This window comes from Anabas testudineus, chromosome 5, assembly GCF_900324465.2.
Source record: "Anabas testudineus chromosome 5, fAnaTes1.2, whole genome shotgun sequence".
In the NCBI taxonomy this organism is placed as follows: domain Eukaryota; kingdom Metazoa; phylum Chordata; class Actinopteri; order Anabantiformes; family Anabantidae; genus Anabas; species Anabas testudineus.
The window spans coordinates 16,720,187-16,741,026 of record NC_046614.1 but is presented as its reverse complement, the minus strand read 5'-3'; the positions used below and the strand labels follow the sequence as shown (position 1 = coordinate 16,741,026).

General features: G+C 38.7%; 1 protein-coding gene across 2 annotated transcripts in view; it reads right to left on the bottom strand.

Moving 5' to 3' along the window:
* Nucleotides 1-15,932, bottom strand: part of itga7 (integrin, alpha 7) — a 28,981-nt gene extending 13,049 nt beyond the window's left edge. The window contains exons 1-5 of one of the 2 annotated variants that reach the window (XM_026349931.1): nucleotides 15,456-15,932; nucleotides 4,250-4,377; nucleotides 4,027-4,106; nucleotides 3,647-3,902; nucleotides 2,147-2,278 (exon numbers count right to left, since the gene is read on the bottom strand). In XM_026349931.1, the coding sequence (XP_026205716.1) occupies nucleotides 2,147-2,278; nucleotides 3,647-3,902; nucleotides 4,027-4,106; nucleotides 4,250-4,377; nucleotides 15,456-15,673 (814 nt within the window). In that variant the 5' untranslated portion in view covers nucleotides 15,674-15,932. Of the gene's footprint in view, nucleotides 1-1,375; nucleotides 1,484-2,146; nucleotides 2,279-3,646; nucleotides 3,903-4,026; nucleotides 4,107-4,249; nucleotides 4,378-15,455 lie in introns of both variants that reach the window. The other variant, XM_026349932.1, reaches the window with a different exon arrangement.
* Between the last annotated feature and the right edge of the window lie 4,908 nt (nucleotides 15,933-20,840).

Genomic DNA, 20,840 nt, shown 5'->3' with positions numbered 1-20,840 from the left:
AGAGCATCGTAAAATTCAAGGTCCCAGAGATGAATCCCAAATAATTGACACCTACAGTATCACCAAGTTAAAATAATAGTCAATGTACCTGTCAAGTTAAAAACATTCCTATCAACCTCAGTGGCTGTTTGTCTTTAGTGCAATCAGCAAATATTAGCACACTAACATGCCTTGAGTCAAGGAACACAGTAACGATTAGCTGTTATACCTCATTATTCAACAACAGCATGCTAACACTAATTGTAAGCCAGTTACAATGATATTGGCATTTAGCTCAAATAAACCCATCTCCTGAAAATTACCATTTAATGCAAATAAACCGCCATCAACCTGTGTTCTGTGAGAAATGTAACTCTATCCTGTTTGCATTTTCTATCAATATAATTAGGTGTCAAATATGCTTTAACTGAACATATCAATAAAATGTTCCTATACAACATTACGTTTGGTTTTTCTGCTAAAATATTCAAAGTCCTACTCACTTTTCTTTATAGTTGGGTTTAGGCACTGACAGCACTTCGGTTAGGGTTGGAGGAAGACTGTGATCTCACTCAATAGAGAAAAATGTACACTTTAGACACGTTTCTTAAACAAACAAACAAAACCACAACGTTTCTCTAAGCATAGCCGAAGAGATTTATTGCCTAAACCCAACCACACACAGGGAGATTAGGTGGTGGTCTGTGTTTTTGTCAGTCCTGCACATTATGTGCCCACCACAACAACCTCCTCCCTGTTACTTGCTTTCCATTAATAAATGGATGCAGCACTTTATTCAATCAATAAATGCATTGCATTAGTTTTAGTCGCAATAATATGATTATGTTTTCCTGGTCATGTTTGCAGTTAGTTGCACAGAAACTTATTTTTTCTGCTCTGTAAAGCCATACAGAACCATTAACATAGCTATAGACATCTGTTAATTAGTTAAACTCTTTTATCAATATGACAACTACACCAGCAAGAAAACCACCACCACCTGAAAAGCTTTGTATTGACACACACACGCACACACACATGCAACTAACACACTTCAAACGACAGAAAGCTACAGACAGAACAAACACCCTGCTGCTATGGAAAGAGACAACCATCTTTTCAATTCACTAGACATAAAATGGAGAAAAATAATCTGCCTAAAGAAATAAAAAATAAACGGTTTTAATATAGTTTTAATTTTTGGGATGGCTGCCTCTTTATAACAGTGAAGGTGATACTATCCTTTCTTACATAAATTACACTCTAAAATCTATATACGTAGACACAAGGTGGAATTAGCAGAAAGAATTAGGACAAAAACGGAGGACAAGAGAGTTGTGCTACTTCCACTACAAGCCCAGCCCCATCCAAACAACAACACCTCACGCCTACAAACCTAAGTAGCTATTATGAGCTACATCCTCAAACGGTGTGGGCCGCCTGGAGGGCTCCAGAGTTTTGTACAGCAGTGCATCTTCAACAGGGCTAGCCATGAACAACAGCCCTAGGGCCCAAGACAGGAAAAGATAGATAGGAAGAGCAACAGAAGGGGGAGTGTAGGAGGGGAGTGATGGGATGGTGAATTGATGAGGATAACAAAAGAGTGAAAAGAGAGAAAAAAGGGGGAAAGGGAGGTGCAGGTGAGTCAAGCTGTGATTGATTGGTGTTTTGCCTCTGTGGTGCAGCAGCGCTTTTTTTTTCTGCAAAACATCTGGTAGAGAGACAACATTTAAGGCTCAGCATGTACCCTCACATTGTACACCGCCCTGTTAAGGTTGAGACACATTTTCCAGAGCTTCATTTCTATAAGAGGGTGGATGATGATTTGAGGATGACGTCATTGTCGGTGGGTTGATGAGAAGAATTCGTGTCAGTTTGACATGTTCGCCCATGTTCACATGGGAAAGTATTTTAAAATAAGGCTGAGTAATATTGAGGCCTTCATGAGTCATACACAGATAGGCTAAGCCAGAAATATTCAGCAGGGAATGGTGGGGACACTAAAACAAGTTTTCTCTCAATGAGTTTGAGGCAGTTTGGCAGTTATAGCTCCTGGTTTTGTGTCAGCCATGTTGGGGTACAGGGTGAGCCCTAGTATCATCTCTCCTCTGGTCCTCTCTTTCTCTGCTGTTCACAGGCAGCAGTGGGCAGAGAGGGTGAATCCTACCCAGGTAACTGTGGTAGGGTACAGGGATGAGCTGGGCATTAAGTTGCTTCTGATCTGCCACCTCGTAGGGTCCGTCATCATATAAACCGAGGTCAAGCAGAGTCTGGTTTAGAAGCTGGACGCGCATCTCACCTGGAATGGAAACATGTGAAGGCACAGCAACAACAAAACACTGACAGTAGACTTGAACTATGGTTATTCATTTTCTCAAATGCATACCCACGTGCATGCATAATTACAGATTTGACATTAATATTATGCATGTTGTGTACATGTCCAGTACAGTTCTTATGGGACCAGTAGAAACCCAAAATATGACTTCACATTCTTTAAAATCGGAGACAAAACTCTGAGCAGAATGAAAAATGTTTAATTGTTTAAAAGAGTTACCCACTGAAGCACATCATTGATCTTGTGTTGCAGAGTATGGCAGTATAATATAATCAGTGAAGTATCTGACCACCAGATTAATCTCTGTGCTGCCTTTGATTAACTGCATGCTGTTGTTCTGCATCATTCCACTGTCCATTCACTAAATTGGTTAATAAATCAATTTTATTTTCTTTATTGCATGATTATCATCCTGTTAGTTGAAGGCAGACCATTAACATGGGCTGGCTTCCTTCTCTGGCTCTCAATATAATTAAAATAATATTTTGTCCATTATAAAAATCTGCAGTCATTAATAAACATCAACCCATCTCCCAACAACTACAAATAAAAAAAAAGTATTCTTTACTAATATTTATTTCAATAATATGGCTTAACTATGAAATCTGATACTGCATTCCATCTTCTCTGATTGTGTACATAAAATTTGCTAACATATGAACTATATCAAGTAAACATGCTGGCAGACTCTGCTTGTTGTTACCAACCAGATGCCTTCCAGAAAAATTGTTACAAAGCATAGAGTTACTGAACATATGCACTAAACAGTTCCAGTATAAATGCCTTAAAATGGGATCATCAGCAGTGCATACGTTACTCAGGAAAATCCACACCACGCATTTTGTACATTTAATTTGTTTTACCCTCACTAGCTATTTTCTTGCTTATATCTATTTACCTATCTTATTATTTTCTATTTACATGGTCTCCCTCATTTTCCCCTGAGGGTCGTTTGATACGAATGTGGGTGAAATCCACTGCACCAATGACATTGGGAAGGCTGTAACACAAAATAAACTGTGCTTAATGCAGGTCCGTATAGGATGAATCTATCCTGGATGTTAGCCTGCTCTGGACCAGGATTCAGAGAATAAATCTCCATAGTAACCTAATTCAGTTTAATTTAACTTGCTTCAGTGCAACTGAGTCTGGGCTAAATGAAGTTGGGATAAACACAGGCAACACAGAATAAATCTCAATGGTAACTAGACCAGGATTAATTGATCTAGCTTTTGTGCAACCAGGTGAAGGATAAGTTCAACCAGGAGATCTGGAAAATTCCTTATGTTTGTTTTGTACAATAACTCTTTGGTCATTTAAACACCATACCTTTCCAGTTGTAAGTCCCTGGAGCCCCAAACAGAATGAAGTTGTTGTCTGGAGTGAAACTGACAGACAAGCCCTGCTGACAGAAACCAAACTGCTCGTGTCCCTGCGGCCGACCCTCGCAGAACTTCCATTCTCCTCCGTCCAGGTCATCCCGCTCTGTCAGGTCCTCACTCAGGACGTAGCAGCGACCAATAGGATCACGAGTCTCCGAAGTTTGACTTACACGTTGTCTGAGCTCATACAGATGAGCGCAGGTCTGATGGGGGGTAAGAAATTTGATCTATTTTCACTCTTGACTGTCCTTGTTGGGATACAAAATTATTACAAAATACAAAAGATTAATTTAGTATATGTATTTCCTGGACGTGGACTGAACTTACCACCACTTTCCCTCCGATTCCTTGACTCTTCACAGTAACTCCCAGCCACTGGTTGTCTTTGCTCTCTCTCTCCAGACTCACTGAGAAACAAAACAGAAGGAAATGAATCATTATGGTTTGGATCTGGAACTCAGTAAGCAAACTTTGCATTGGTATGTAACTTAAGTTATTCAAATACAAGTTACATTTCACTTTTCTCTAATAAAAATAACCTCAAACTCACCTTCTCCATCAATATCCACCCTCTCACAGTCATACTCTTCTGGTGTAATTGGACACCTGAACAAGGCTCCTGGCCGACTGCCGCGCAATAGTCCCTGTCCTGCAGCCTGCGGGGCCCCCACCAGGATCCTGAAGGAACATTAATGATATATTAATTGTAATATCTGAAGTGAACAACTGCTGGCTGATGCTAAAGGGTTATGGGTCATGGACAGAAACTGCACTGTAAACTCAACTTAGGTACCCCAACAAGCAACTTCACATTTGAGTCTTAAAAGCATCTTAGGTTTTTGCTGCTGTAGGAGGGGAAACTGTCTGACCTGACCGCATCAAGTCACATAAAACATCTGTTATATTACAAACACTTGAAATGTCCCACACATTACAGATACCTGCAGCTCAGCCAAAGCTATTCAAATCCTGCCAAGACCTCCCACAGCTGAGCATGCTGTTGTGATATCCTGACCTGTGTGTACTGCATCTTTACTATCAAGGGAAGGAAAAAATATTTTCAGTGAGGTGGTTGCTGATATTCTGGGGCCAGTGTCACTTCCCTCTGCCTTATTAGGAGTGGCTGATTCAGGCTGAGAGGCTATTTAAAAACCAAACCTTGAGCCACATTCCACCAAACGCTATCACCCATGGCATACTGAATGCATGGAAGCGAGACATGGGAACAGAGGGAGACGAGACAGATCTAAGAGAGCTTAAAGTGCAGGAGGATGGAAAGAACGTAGTAAATGTGAGAAAGAAAAATAGACCATAAAGAGATCAATTTTAAACTGTGTACATTGTACCTTATTATGTACACACTTAAATTAGAGCTATCTCTGTGGCAGAGAAGTATTTTGCCTATAAATACAGCGTAGCAAGCTGATAGCACTGCATGACACAAGTCATGACAGAGAAGTGGACGTCTGAGTGGTCACAGAAATTCAGTCATAACAAGAGTGTTGGTTGTGCAGTAACCCTTCTTAAGCTAGATCCACTGAGGCATTTAAGTTTCCAATACATTTACAGTATTGGTGCCACTCTGTTCTTCTGTTCTCTGTACTCAGTGAAAGTCAGTCAAGTGAAAGAGCAACGTTGTCTTAAAAAAGTGCTTTAATACAAATAGAAGCACTCCTTCAAACTCCTCCTTTTTCTGGAAATTTGATTTGAAAAATCAACATTCATTTAATGTGTTATTAATTTAAACATTTACATGGGAAAATTATGTCAAAGGCAAACATGTCCTAATTATAATTATATTTTCTGAATCTGCATCTGCAAAATAACTTGTAAGTAAAATGGCAATAAGTGTGGTGAAATAGAAAGTAGTAAAACGTAAAAAAAACGTAAAACATTAGCCATTAAAAAGTAGTGGCACGAAATATAAATGCAGTAGTACAAGTATCTCAAAATCACACTTAAGTAGAGTACTTGAGTAGATGCACTTGAACCTATCAAACTACCCCTGATGCCACACAGACTGCCAGACAGCTCTACTTTCTTTTTTCTAACAAATACCTCTGTTGAGGAGCAGCTGTGCATATCTCAGGAATGACTCCAAACAGCCACTCAAAGCTGTGAAGTAGGCACTGCTCTACATCCAGACCAAACAGTGTTAATGCAAACACTTGTTAAACACAACAGATTTGGTTAAGAGGAGCAAGAGCTCACTAATCACATCTGATAAAATCTCATCCCACTAGCTTTGCATTCCAGGAGGCTCTGGTTTATGTTTACGAGGGTTAGCCCTGTTACCTCTGTTACCCCCCATATGTGCAGATACGCAGGCAGGTGTCCGTGTGTACGGGCGGGTGTGGGTGGTGTGTGAATTTGTGTTTTTTTATTTTTTTTATTGGAGTCACCCAACTACTAAAATCACCAAATTCATTAGAATTCTTTGCTACAAATATTGAACACAGTGAAACAAAGAATGTAAGCATAACAAATATGGACTTCTTGTATTAAGCTGTGCTTTGAGTAAATGTTCCCTATAAGGAGCCAAAGGAGAGAGTGAGGATCGGGTGAGATGGTGTGAGTGAGTTTCTCAGCAACTCTTCAAATAAAAAACATTCTTGTGTTGAAAAGCTTTGGAAATTAAAAATGTACTCAAAAATCGTCACAACCCAGTATTTTGTATCCTTTTGGATGAAGTGATTAATCATCTAAAGTTGTACCACATCATAGATAAAGTCAGGAATTCGTCTCAAATTTGACACAGATAAAATGTCATGACTGAATAATGCTTTCATTTATTTCCCCCCTTCATAGCTCACTTCATTGTTCAGAATCGAGTCATGATCTAAAGCCAAGCTCATCTTTCAGTAAGCCCACATTTGACAGTGTGTGTGTGCACTGTGGGCATGTTGTTGCTGCTGAGCCTGGAGCTGATATCAGGGTGTTAAGTGTGATAGTGGTATTTGCACAAACCCAGATGTCGCAGAGAAAGCACCAGCATGGCTGCAGTGCATGAGTCGGTGTGATTTACATTGCTGTGCAGAACAAAAAGATTAGATAATATACCTGCATGGGGCCAGTCTGCATCAGGAAACCTCTAAATCTGATAAACTGATTAAAACAAGCCTACAGGCAAGTGAAGATGTACAGAGACACAGAGGACACTGGTTTGACCTGAAGTACTGTATGATACAGTGGCAAGAAAAAGTATGTGAACATTTTGGAATTGTTTGTTTTGTTTTTTTTTTTGTCATAAAATGTGGTCTAATCTTTATCTAAGTCAAGACTATTAACAAATACAATGTGACTAAAATAATATAACAAAAACACATAGATCTTTTAATCTAATTGACGTCAGGCATTAGCATACCTAGAAGAAAAGTATTTTGAGGTTGTGGACCAGAGCTGCTTTGACTGACAAAAACCACTCAAACTTTTTGAGTTTGCTACACACAAGAAGAATTCTCTTATGTGAATTCAAAATGGTCACAACCCAGTCTTCTGTATCATTTTGGATGAAATTACTGAGTGATTAATCATCTAAAGTTGTACCACATCAAAGATACAGTCAGCAACTCGTCTCAAATTTGACACAGATAAAATGTCATGACTGAATAATGCTTTCATTTATTTCCCCTCTTCATAGCTCACTTCATTGTTCAGGATCGAGTCATGATCCAATGCCACGCTCATCTTTCAGTAAATGACAGTGTGTGTGTGTGTGTGTGTGTGTGTGTGTGTGTGTGTGTGTGTGTGTGTGTGTGTGTGTGTGTGTGTGTGTGTGTGTGGAAAGCTGGAAAGGGTTAAAGTGATTTCAAAGACTTAAGAAATTCACCAGTCTACAGTTAAGCAAACAATCTACAACTCATTAATGAGATAAAGAAGCAACCCAGAGTGACAGCCAAAGATTTGAAGACATCACTGGAACTGGCTAACATCTGTGTTCATGAGTCTACAGTAGGTAAAACGTTAAACTAACTAAAATGAACATTGCTCCAATCCTGAAGTTTGCCAAAAAGCACATTGACACTCTACAGCAGTACTGTCAAAATGTTTTGTGGACTGATATGAAACTATATTGAACGATTCAGAGAAGTCAGAGCCCAGATCTCAACCCAATAGATATGATATGGAACAACTTTAAGAGAGCCACACAGAATATGACAGAGCTAAAACAGTAGCAGTTCAGCACAAGTGTCTCAATAAAGACATGAAAGGCTCATTAAATTTGTATTTTATTTAATTCTCTTGACTTAGATGAAGGTCAGATTACATTTTATGACAAATTAATGCAGAAAACCATGAAATTCCAAAAGGTTCACATAGTTTTTCTTGCTACTTGTATAATGTGTCCATCACCGTAGTAGCTGTAAACATAAACCGTAGCTAATGATGGGAATATCATTAATTTTGCAGGTCTTTGGTTAAAAACAAATATTGGATAAATTAAATTTTGAGTTAATAGTCTGGGCTGATAACTGGAAAATAACAAAACCTAACTGTGAGCTGTGTGAACCACATAGCACAGTAATGTCAAGTCTACTGAAGCAAATTTGTGAACCTATTGCAAAAACCCCTTGAGAGCCATTTATTGTCAGCTTTTTGGATACTGACTAATGATCACACCCTCCATTATCATAAAACTCATCCATGTTTTTTCAGTTAATCATCACAAATAAAACAAACCATAAAAGACACACAAAGGACTCTCACTGTATTGGTCATTACAGAAAGGGGCCATGTGCAGTGACCCCAACACTCCACGATCTTTTCCACTCTACCCCCCATCCAACCACTGCATACACCATCCCATCCTCCTTCACTCACATTATCAGCAGTCCCATCCCTGCATACAGTCTCAATGGGAGTGAAAGAAACATTGTGATCCAATAGAAAAAAAAAGATCACACCTGACCAGTATTCTTCTCCAAATATTAAAGAAACAGAGCAGAAAAAAAGATATAAACCATGTATGCAAGTGTTGGTCCATCTTTGCTCATTGAATGAGCTTGGAGTTCTCATTCAAACCCCAATTTGACAATTTATCTGTTTTTTTTTTTCAGGTCACACAGTGCTTTACATTGTGTTGAGTATATTCTTTCTTGTATTGCTTTAAAGTCAATTTAGACACACACACACACACCAAAAAACACAAAAGCATCCAGTAACAATAAGTTCAACCCAAGGCTGTAGTTTCATTGCTGCTCAAAATTATGTTGATTATGCAAATTTAGCAACAGCAGCATTCCTTCAAAAATGTATGTTGCAATCCTGAACAGAACTCTTGTCTTGTTTTGTTTGTTTCTGGAGATCAAGTAGTTGCACTCACACCAAAAAAGGAGACAGTCAGAGCATCAGTTCAGACAATAACATTGTATTTAGTGCAATTTGTAAAGGGGTTAAATGTGACTTCACGTAATCTGAAGAGCATCTAAAACTTTTTAAAAACCCAACCCATGCTTGGAATTTTCCAGGCATGGGACTTTAAAAGACAATGAAGTTTGTGAAATACTGAATGAAAATACACCCTAAACATTTCCAGTATTTAGTTTCATGACTGTTTCAGTGGATCCCCACTAATCTGTCTGTTCACACCCTTTAACATCTGTCTATTGGAGAGCAGTGTGAGGCTGTTGCTCTATGGACAGTGGCTCCACAGGATCAGGGGCCAGGGGCTCTTTAGACCGTCTGTTGTTATCCTGAGACAAGACAGTGACCTCTGACCTGGACACACAAACACACACAGCTAGACATAAATGCAAAGGACAGCATGTGCATGCATGCAGACATTAATACATGCTGTGTAGTGGCTTGGATATTTTTTCACAAACTCACACATACATGCGCACATGTATGGATACACACCAGACAACATAAGACTTCACGACAACTGTGTAAACTATGGATCAACACTCTGACTGCAGCCTGTCCAGCATCCTATATGTCAGTCGGTCTCATAAAACAAAGCTGGACGGCCGCTGCCACACCTGACAAAAGTTTCTCCCGTCGGTTTTGCTGATGAAAAAACAACAGCTGAGAATGAGGTGACTTTGCTTTGAATCATCACATTTGTAACATCCCAGCTATCTCCCACTGGCGGGCACAAGCAAAACAGGTTGGTTAAAGCGCAGTAAAGCCTGAATAGAGAGACAGAAACAGCTGCCAGACTATGCAAGAAGCCCTCTGGGACTTTGTGGTTCACTGCCCACAGATGTGACTCAACTTCCTGCTAAACCAATATGTTCAAGAACTTCACAAGGGCAGTTAGATATTAACTTATAAAACTGGAACTAAAACTTCAGCACTACTGAAAGTGGGCAAGTGTACAATCACTGATCTCCTCTGCATTAAGGGAGAACTGTAATCCCAACTTTACTGCACATGTATTTTCAACAACCCCTGAGCGTACCACCTGCCCCACTACTGATCAATAAGTGAACAGCCATTTCCAGGCATAGATGGGGTAATGATTGGCCCTCAGGTCCTGAGTGTAAAGAGGACACAGCCCCTTTGTATCTCCATCTTACGCACTTATGCGTCTATTGATCTATGCAGATACATCTATTTTGGTTCTCATATTTCCCTTCTTTTCTTTACTTATTGTCTTTCTTTCAAGTGTGATGTTTGCAATACTGTAATGTATATTTTGCTGGTAGGTCTATTACACAATTCTGAGTTTTCATGTTACCTGTCTTTGTCGTGGATTTTCTTACCATGTTCATTGTGTGTGTCATCAGAGAGGGTAAAATAAACGATAAAAGGAAGCACACATTGAAAAGAAACCCAGTAATTTGTCACCTAATCTGGGTAAAGACAGAGGTTAGTGATGCTAATTGCTTCGTTAATATTCAAGTCACTCTGCCGCTTTCTTCACATCAATAAGATTGTTCCCTCCTTTATATATCTCATGGGTCTACCCCACAGAATTGCACTTTTAGGCAAAGCTTTTTTAAATTCATGTCTCTATCATCCATTCACACATATGTGTTTACTAAATCATGACTGTTCCAAATCAGCAAAAATTTGAATAAACATGAATTAAACAAGATTAAAACTAAACTAAACTGACCCTTACTAAGCACATTGTGAGTAAATTGAATTTGTAAATTGAACTGGTGCAGATTTAAATAAAACCTTTAGTTTGTTATATTTAACTTTCTTTCACTTACAAGTTACTTCTGACATTCATTCTTAAACCTGACACAAGATACTGAAAGACAATTTATCCTTTAATTGTTTGAGTAAATCAGAAAAGAAAAGCAAGTGAAAAATGGTTTCAAATGTTCAAGTAATTAGACAATTTATAGCCTGACGACTATCCAGCAAAATCAATGAAATCTTTTATAATGAATACAAACAAAAAGCCTCCACATCCCTTGTAATTTCCTGTTCCTGTCTGCTTGCCGTGGTTGATCTCATTTCAGTATCAGTTCCCAGGCCTGCCATCAGCTGATTGATTAAACTGCGTCTTTACCCAACTGCCTCCAAATGCACAAGCATGGACACACATACATATAATTAATGAAAGAGGAAGCCTGCCATGATTTATGCATCCCTGCAGCTCCCATCCCCATAAGACCCTCCCCCACACAGAGATCATATGATATTCATAGTAAATTCAAGGTAATGTGTTAAGAGCTTAGCTACGTTAAATAACACAGGAATCTTCCTTAAACACATGAGTCATTAGCCTCAAACAAGGTAATTTAGCAATTTGACAATAAAGCAAAACATCACAAATTAATATTCCAGTGTGATCTTGACTTTACATGCCAATAATCTCAGAAGTGCAGATGCAGGATCATGTCCTGATCCTCCTGTCCTGCCACACTGCACTTTTTTTTTTCTGCACCTCCATCACATCTAAGTTGCATGTTTACATCCTGACTGTGCAGATTGTTCCTCTTTCTCCATCAAGCACGTGGTGCACAGAGTAATATCCCTGAAAGCTCTCAGCCAGGCTGCGCTGCTTCCCACTGAGCTTTTGTCCAATCCCAGGCAGCCCAGCAGAGGAATGGGAGAATGCTAAACAGACAGCGAGTGAGTGGGAGGTAGTAGAGAGCATTAATCGTGTGTGTGTGTGTGTGCAGGCCAGACTGTAAAGTCCATGCTATATACTCTTTCTGATCTCTAATAGAAATAAGCTACAACAGGCTGAAGTTCCTGCATTTATGAGGCTTTCACGTGTTTTACTGTGGGATGAACTAGAAAGAAGAGAGATGGAGCTGAAGAAAAGCCTTGAATTGAATAGGAGGGGGAAAGGGGGAAGGTTCATTCTCAACTGTTGAGCTGAGGTTGAAAAGGCAGCTTTTATTGGACTATTTTAATGCAAATTAGCACCCAAATAATCTTTTTTGAGATATTAATGGGTGAACCAGTGATTCTGGGCACCTACACATTTATAAATGTCAATTGAAAATAACATGGTAGTGTAAGGTATTGTATGACCTTCAGAGGAATTTAGAACATAACGAAGCTTATAATTGAGCCAGATAGATAGAGATAAAGGACAATAGGTGTCTTTCAAGGCTAGATAGAAATGCTCCATAAAGAAACAATAACAGAAAATGTGTGACCTACATCACTGCAACACATTTGTCAGGGTATTCAAAAACAGAAAAATCTTTTATATTAAATAGTCAAGCAGGGATGAATTTAAAGAAAACACACTACATCTATGGCACTGAAATAAACAGTTATGTATGTAGAATGCTTTATACTAAATCATGCTGTATAAGTTTGTTCTAAGCACATCAATGTAAAAGCTTGCAGCATGCAAACTCAGCTAATCCTCAACACAGACTATCAGCAGTACAGCTGACTGAATGGTAATATTTAAAACAATATTTCTGACCTTCTCTGCAGTAATAAACTAAGTCAACATTATTACAGTTTCAATTGCACTCATGTAGTAGGAATTAATACCGTACTCACAAAGCACTCACAAAAATGTAAGTCATTAACATTGTCCATTGTCATTGCAACATATTTGTTGATAGATGTGAGTGATGTATTCTACTGTCACATGTTTGGCAGATTTACTACTACTAAACATGCAGCAGCTTTTGGTATTGATAGACTGCTGATTGCTCATTGTCATATAAATAGCAGACACAAACACAACTTAGACTCAAATACCCTCTTGTCTCATCTTGGTCAAGGAAAAGAGGAAGACAAAGTTCAAACGGGGTCTCTGGTCCAACAACAATTCAGACAGACAACATGGAAAGTCTGGGATGCCAGATTGAGATATGCATCCCTCTCATGTGGCATATTTCAACTTCCTCCCAATATGTCATGGACCACGATCATGTTACAGCGCAGTCAATATGAGATTGTCATGTCGCATTGGTTGACCTTTGTATTGACCTTTGGTACCATACTCAAAGGAGCAGTTGGGTTTGTCACAAGCCAGAACAGGGGAGATATGGTAAAACTTTTTGTGCCCCAACATTGTGTGGTTCTGCCTTTAAAGAAGCAGAGTATGACTAAGCTAATCTATATTAGCACTTCAACATTATAGCCTGTGTGATACAATCAAGAGCAAGCACAGAATGACACATCAAAGCAGTCATCTCATATTCACCATTAAATCAAGCGGCATAGCACAATGAGTATGACGATGACACACTATGGCTACTGGCAACAGTAACTCAAAACGTCAGAGCACAAAGAGAAAATGAGTCAATAGCATCTACTTACAAAATGTTGCAGGCAAATTGTCTCAAGACAAGAAATCACAAGTTGACACACAGGCCTAACAATAGGAGAACCTTGGAAACTAAACTCCCTGATCTGCAGTAACACAAAGACTAAAACTTAGTGGAAATTCAAAACGTGAACTGCTGTATTGCTGTCTGAACAACACATTAATACATTTATCTAACTGAAAGTGCAGCAACATCATCTGAAAATGCTTATTAAATCATCATCAATATTATTATTTCTGTTTATTCTAGCTCTTTGCACAGCTGTCCAGCCACAGGTTTAATGTAGCAGTTTACTGAGGACCAGCAGATAAACATAGTGGAGCTTTGAGCAGCTAAAGATGCAGACATTAGGTTGGTGGAGACCAAAAGCAGAGCTAAGACAGAGGTAAGTAATGACTTGTGTCTCCTCATTTTTTTCCCAGGGAGAACCTACATAAACCTTTCTATAGTTCTGGCTACATCTCTCTAAGCCACATAGCAGGTGATGGTTTAGGGATGAAATCATCATAATGTCATCTATTCATAAGGATGACATCACAGTGTACTGGCAGCTGGACTACTTGTGGCACCCTTTTCCTGTAGAAGCATCACATCAGCACATGCGGTTACTGTACTGCCACCAGCACTATTAAAACCACATATATATATATTTATATTTTGGTATTAAGAAAGTTTCCTCACCAGGGTTTTTCTTATAGACCTAAACAGGTAACTTTAAGCTCACAGTCATTTCTTTTTTATTCCAAGAATGCTGCTGGACAGCGAACAGGTTTCAGAGGGGTGACATGACTCTCCTGCTCCTCTGACTGACTATGTCTGTCTGAATGCTGATGTCATTTTTTCGGTCTTACCAGGCGACAGGATGACTCGAGCCTGGGTAAACTGAGGAGCCAACAGTTAAATATGGAGCTCCAAAACAGGAACCTGTAGTAAATTAACTCTCTTCTTCATTCATTTTGAATTATGCCACACATCAATGTTACATTTGTAGTTTGTGAGTTACTTGTACTGTAATATCTCTATTTTACACTACTTTATACTTATATAAAAAAATGTACTTTCCTACAGTAACAGCCATACTTACTAGTTTAAAGGTTAAACTTTAACAACTTTAACTCTAACATCAGCAGCAAAATGCTATTTACACAAAAAGTATCATTAATACAAATACCACAATGCATACAGTACTTATACTGTAGGTAAATGAGCTGAAATCATACTTCTGAAGTACCTCCTGAAGTTGTTAATGTATCAGAGCTAGAATTGTGCCAAGTCAATTTTAAGTGCAGATTCATGGGCTGATGGAAAAACATCAAACTTTAAAAATTACTAGTTACCAACACCAGTAAGATTAAATATCTGCTTTGCTGTCCAACCTTTAATGTTAAAATATGGAAAAGTACCTTTTATTTATAATAATGCAGACTGCACTTCTAAAGACTTACAAGCAGAGCTGTTATAATTTATTCATGATTTCTGCAGGACAGGAACAAGGTTTGTCCTCACTGAGCGACACACCAAACAGCTGTTAGCAAACAACTGATAAGAGAATAAAAACAGTCATATACTGTACACAAACAAATATGCATGTACAACCATTAACCAATATCACACATGACTACACACTATAAGATACTACCGTGGTCTACCAGAGGATCGTCAGTATCGGACCTGAGAAATCTCTTAAAAACCCTTTCTTTCCTTTTAGAGAAATCACTGCCTGGCAGCTGATTCAGCAAGCCCACCACTCTCATCCACTCTCCACTTACTGTAAATCATTCTCTATTAACTCAGAGCTCTCACTGTACATGACTCACATACTAAAACTCCTGCACCCAGTTCAGAGTTATCAGTGAAGCAATGATTTAGCAGATCTGAGGGCAGGGGCAGCATAGAAAAGCTGAGTTTAGTGGCCACACACAATAAATCCCAGCTTTTAACTGTCCTAAAACAAAGATGTATGTTTGTGTGAGAAGCAGGTGCAGATATCACACATTTAAAATGAGTCAAAAATCTCACAGGACCATCTCAGTGCTGCAATCACTTACTCACCAGCTCTGAGGCTCAGGGGTGAGCTGTTGGTGAAGTGCTAGAGAGAAACCAAAAAAGGTGCCACGGTCTCCCAACTTATGCAGAGTGTGAGTAGTATCCAGGTTAAAGGCCCACACTTGGCCTAAAAGAGTCAACAGCACCCAGAGGAGGGTGGTCCAGCAATGAGGAGAACAAGGTGAGTGGGAGACAGTGTTCCCGTGTCCCATTAGGGCTGCCATAGCAGGGTGCAGGTCCTTCAGCAAAGCAAGTTCAGTTTAAGAGGAGTACAGGGGTGATTCCTTTAATGGCTAAAACTGAAAAAACAGTGCAAATCCAGCGAAGGGTCTCCTCTTCTTTCCTCTCCTCTGTGGATGCCTCCCTTGTTCCCAACCCTCTTTCTCTTCTTCCCTCACCCTGTCGGGCTGGCGCTCAATCCGCTTGCTGCTGTCAGTCTGAAGAGCAGGCTGTGAAAATGTGGCGGCTACTCGTATGTGTGTGAGTGTGTTTCCCTCAATGCATGTGCGCCTCCCCCTCCTCTATGCTCAGAGGGAGACAGAGGACAAGTGCCTTGAATAGCCCGCTTACTCCTCCCCCTCCCCTCTCTCTTTCAGCCCCTCCACCCTTGTCCCTCCCTCCCCTCTCTCAGCTGACATCAACACTCAAGGGACTGCTGCCAAAATACCAGGCAAGGTTGTCAAGATACTTAGAGGCTATTGAATAGAGAGAGAGAGAGAGAGAGAGAGAGGGTGAAAAGACATCAAACTGTTGTATCTGTAGAGTTCACACGGTCCAGGCTGCCTCCTTCTGTGGCCACTCATTGCTGCAGGTGCTTGTAGATGTGAGGAACATGCAGTAATAAGGAAAAAAAACTGAGGTTCAAACATGAAAGTTAAAAAGAAAGTGGATAGAAAAAAATTGAAAGGCTTTTTTTACTCTCAGACATCTGACATCTGATTTCTGGTGGCAGTGGTCTGGAATGAATCTGTGAAACAAAAGGGGCCGAAATGTGCTCAGTGACCCAGGAAACTTTATTGTAGACCTTCTGCAAAGGCAGACAGATCAAGGTTAATAGAAATGGATATTATTGGATGGATATATTAATAGACATATATCCAGGAAAAATGCAATAAATCAAGTTAAATTCCAATTCACTGATTTGACTTTTTCAAACATTTTCCAACAAACAAGTCAAACCACCGGTCCGTCTCAGTTGTGCCCTGTGTGCCATGTGTCTGTGGTGGGCAACAACACTCACAGCTGCTGTTTTAACCAGTTTTGTTTCTCTCGAGTCATTTTATGTGCAGCTGTCATTGTGTCAGCTCAACTGCTCCACACAATAAACCTCACACAGTTGCACCCCGACAACACAAACAGGTGAACTACGTTGTGTATTTCAGCATTTTCAGGAGAGTCTAATTGTTGTGGTTTTTGGGGATGGGATGGGTTAATGGGTTAATGCTGGTAGACAACAGGGATGTAACGTGGGATTTCAGTGAGTAACTGATGTACTGTAGGTGGATATTCAAACCAGCTGCCAAATTTGACTGACAAAAAGTTGTGAAATCAGAGCCTCAGTCATCTGTTTAGACAAACCAACTATTTTTAGTGACTTTCATTGTCATGTGTAGATATTCTGCTTTTGCCTTTTTTTTTCATGTAAGTAAATATATATACAAATATAATTTATAGAATAAATAATACAATAGGTAAAACAAAAAATGTTATTTATATTTTTTATCAATTATTATTTAGTGTATAATAATATCTTAAAATGGAATGGAATGTAGACTGTAAAACTTTTGAAGCTAATTCAGAGATATTGAAAATATTCAAAGTTTCCTACTATTAAATATACCCTCATTTTAGGGGATTTGGTTCCTTCCAGAGAGCCTGCAGTTAACTAAACCACGTTGTGGACTTGGGAGCTGGTGTGACTTTAATGCCTAAAAATTGCTGAGAAGAGTGAAAGGAAACAAAATCCCCTTACAAAACCTGCACATTAAGGGAGATTAAAACTGGCCTAAGATTAGTGTCTCTGGGCACTATCGTCAATGTCTACACCGACCAGATTAATAAGAATGAAGGAGAATTTCTCATGTGATCTGATTGGCATCATGAACTCCCACCCCTGTCTAATGAGTTTTTGTTTGTTTTTAAGCTGATCATTTTCCATTTTAACTTTGAGGATATGTTAAGTCAGTAATTATGAGCTAATTTGACAATTGTAGGTGAGTTATTTCTATTGTGTGTTGCAGAGGACAACCTCCTTCAGCATGTTGTAATATGCACATGCACCTTGTATGCTAGTGGGCATACAAGGTTGCAGAATGCCACTAATGTAGGTATAATGTTAGCCATGTTCTCCGCCTTAGCATTAGAATAGCATGTTAACATGGTAACATTTGCAAATTAGCATTAAACACAAGGTCCAGCAGAGCTCCAGTGTTATTAGTTCTGCAGTTTGGTTCTAAACCAAAATACTCTACAAATTAGTTTTGAAATAGTCGCAGTTATGCAGTGAAAATGTCTAAGCAATAATTGTGAATTGTGAATATGATTAATTATTTGGCCAATACTACATATTTATTTCAATCCATCCACTTCTGTCTTTTGTACCTTAAATGGAAATCTGCTAACATTCACCTTTAAAAATGGAAATATGTAAAAATATCCAAACATAAATAACTTTGGAATCCTGTTATCACGTATCCTTAGGATTGGAACAGATTTCACTCATAAATAAAGTGTGTTTGTATTTCCATGCATGAGGGATAGTTCTGTATGTTTGTATCTCTTTGGAGCATCTCAGCCAAAATGAGAACATATTTGGGAGTTTGTTTTACTCAGCTCCCACACACAGCTCATAGGTTCACAGACAGAGCCCCAGATATTATTGACTAAAACTTGATCCAGACTGATACCCAGTAACATTGTGTGTCCCCAGTCCTTTATCTAAGTGCCAGGCGGCTCTGATGTGAGATATAAATACACACACCCACCACAGAGGATTCCACAGAACAGAAAGAAGAAAGGAATGGTGTGGGATGTCTAGAAAATGCTGAAAGCATCTTAATGGCAGCTCGGGCAGGAGGCCCAGAACAAGAGGGAGAGATAGAGGAGAGGAAAAAAGGGACGTACAGGAAAAAAACAGCACTGATTGCTACTGTAGCTATAAAGATTATCTACCACATTGCCCGTGACTCTGGCATCCCTACAAAAGTGCTCATTAGCAGTCTGAGCCACACTTCAAGGAGAGAGCTTATTTTAGACATAGGCAGAAGTACCACACGTGAGCAGGGACGTTTTTCCCATTTTAGCAGCGAGACACTTCGATGACTGAGACTGCTGAAGTCAGCACTATTACTGTATAGATTAATGGATAGTGCAGGGTGCTATAATAAGAGGGAGTGCTGCTGGTTATTATGAGATTAAATGCAAATATGCCCTCTCTGCATGATTCAAAGGAACAGACTAAATTGAAGCACAGTGAATCTGTCACTGGTAAGTGGTAATATTTAGGTATAAGTTTATGATTCTGTTTCAGGTATGTTTGTCAATTACAGTTTTTATTGCGGAGGAAAAAGTCCAATCATGAAAAATGAAAACACTCTCAAAGCATCTCAACAAAAGACAAATTCTACACAGTGCATCATTTCAACCCTATTGAATGTGACTTGGGCACGATTTGCTCACATTTTTCATCACACACTGACAAATAATCTCATATTTATGGAGAACATATTTCTAATCTGATACACAGTCTAATAAAACCTCACGTTGGGATGTACATTGTGTGTATGACACTGTAACAACACTTGATATACTCCAGGTGTGTCTGATTTCCGCCAGAGTTTCAAGGTTTTGTACATCTGCTCATTCTCAAACAGTAATAAGCCAACTCTAGAGAAAAAGACTTTTCCCCATTGGGACCAAGATTGGAAGCAGAAGAGTCTTTAAAATCTGTACTCTTTTTGCACTTGTGTTCTGCAAACCACAAACCATAATCTCTATGATATTTGTGTTGCAAGTTTTTAGGTCATACTTTGCATAATTGCATCAAATCCAAGGGGAAAAAAAAGAATAAAAAGAATATATGTGTATTTGACAGGGTTAAAGGATAGACACAGCTGTGTTGGAATCATGTTGATGATGTCAAATCAGAAGTAAAAAAAATATACATGTAGTTTGAGTCAAAATTAATATCTAGCTTGATCAGTCAGATGGTTTTTGAAATCACTCGTGCAAAGTTTAAAGTGACTATAATACATAGGCCCATAATGACAATAACAATAACAACAATAACAATCACTGATGCTGGGAGAATATTTAATTAAGCAGATTAACTGACTGTTAGTGATGATCGTTTAGTAGCTTTAGCAAAAAGCATAATCAGCAAAAACTAAATATGTCAAATAATACCATGAACAGGTGAACATCTTCTTATGTATTATTATATTATATTATCATATTATTCCCACCGTATCAGTTTCTACAGTTGCAAAACCAAAATCAGTTTAGAATGACAGGATAAAAAGTATGTTTTAATAACCAGAGTGTGATTTTAAACAAGACTGTGTGTATTTAGACTTGGACCTGTGCTTCACTGTCTCTGGAGATGCTGTGTGTTACACAATAAGATATTGTTAGTGTTGTGAGTTCACTCAGTGCAGGTGCTGTGTAGTTCCTGAAACATTAAAGCCATATTACAGTAATTAAATGGCACTGGACAAAGATGGCCTGATGTTTTTCAAATGGACCCAGGTGTATAGTTGAATGTGAACTGCAGAGTCCGCATCAGCATCACTTAAAGATAAAACAGGGTGAGACAACCAGTCGGTACATGGTTGTAATCTGTGTATATAATCACGTTGTCTTTTCATTAAAATCATGGGTTACCTTCAAAACAATATACCGTACTAAGAATGCTGTGGACATGCAGCACACAGTTTACGCCTGTGTAGAGAAGAAAAGCAAGTCAGAGGCGACCTCTAGTGGCACGTTGACTTTATTTTAAAAAGTAAATTAAAAACTGAAAATTACTCACTGACTATATGTGATGGAAAAATGAACCGTAATTAATTCACATTGTAGTGTTAGTAAAATTAAGACATGGAAATGTGAGAATAATAGGAAACAGAAATGTGCACATATTTCTTTCTTCCATTGAACATTTCCTTAACTTTTGTGCATATGGTTGGGTTGTTTTGTAGTTTTTATGTTTTTATTCATTTATTTATTTATTTTTACTTGAAATGTTGTCTATCTTTTAGGTATTTCACTCCTGGTATACACAAAACTGAAAACTGCTCAACAAGCTGTTTCTTACAAATGTGTATCCAATGCACAATCAAGCATCAACGTTTTGAAATTAGTTTTAATAATGGATTTTTTTTTATAAAAAATATA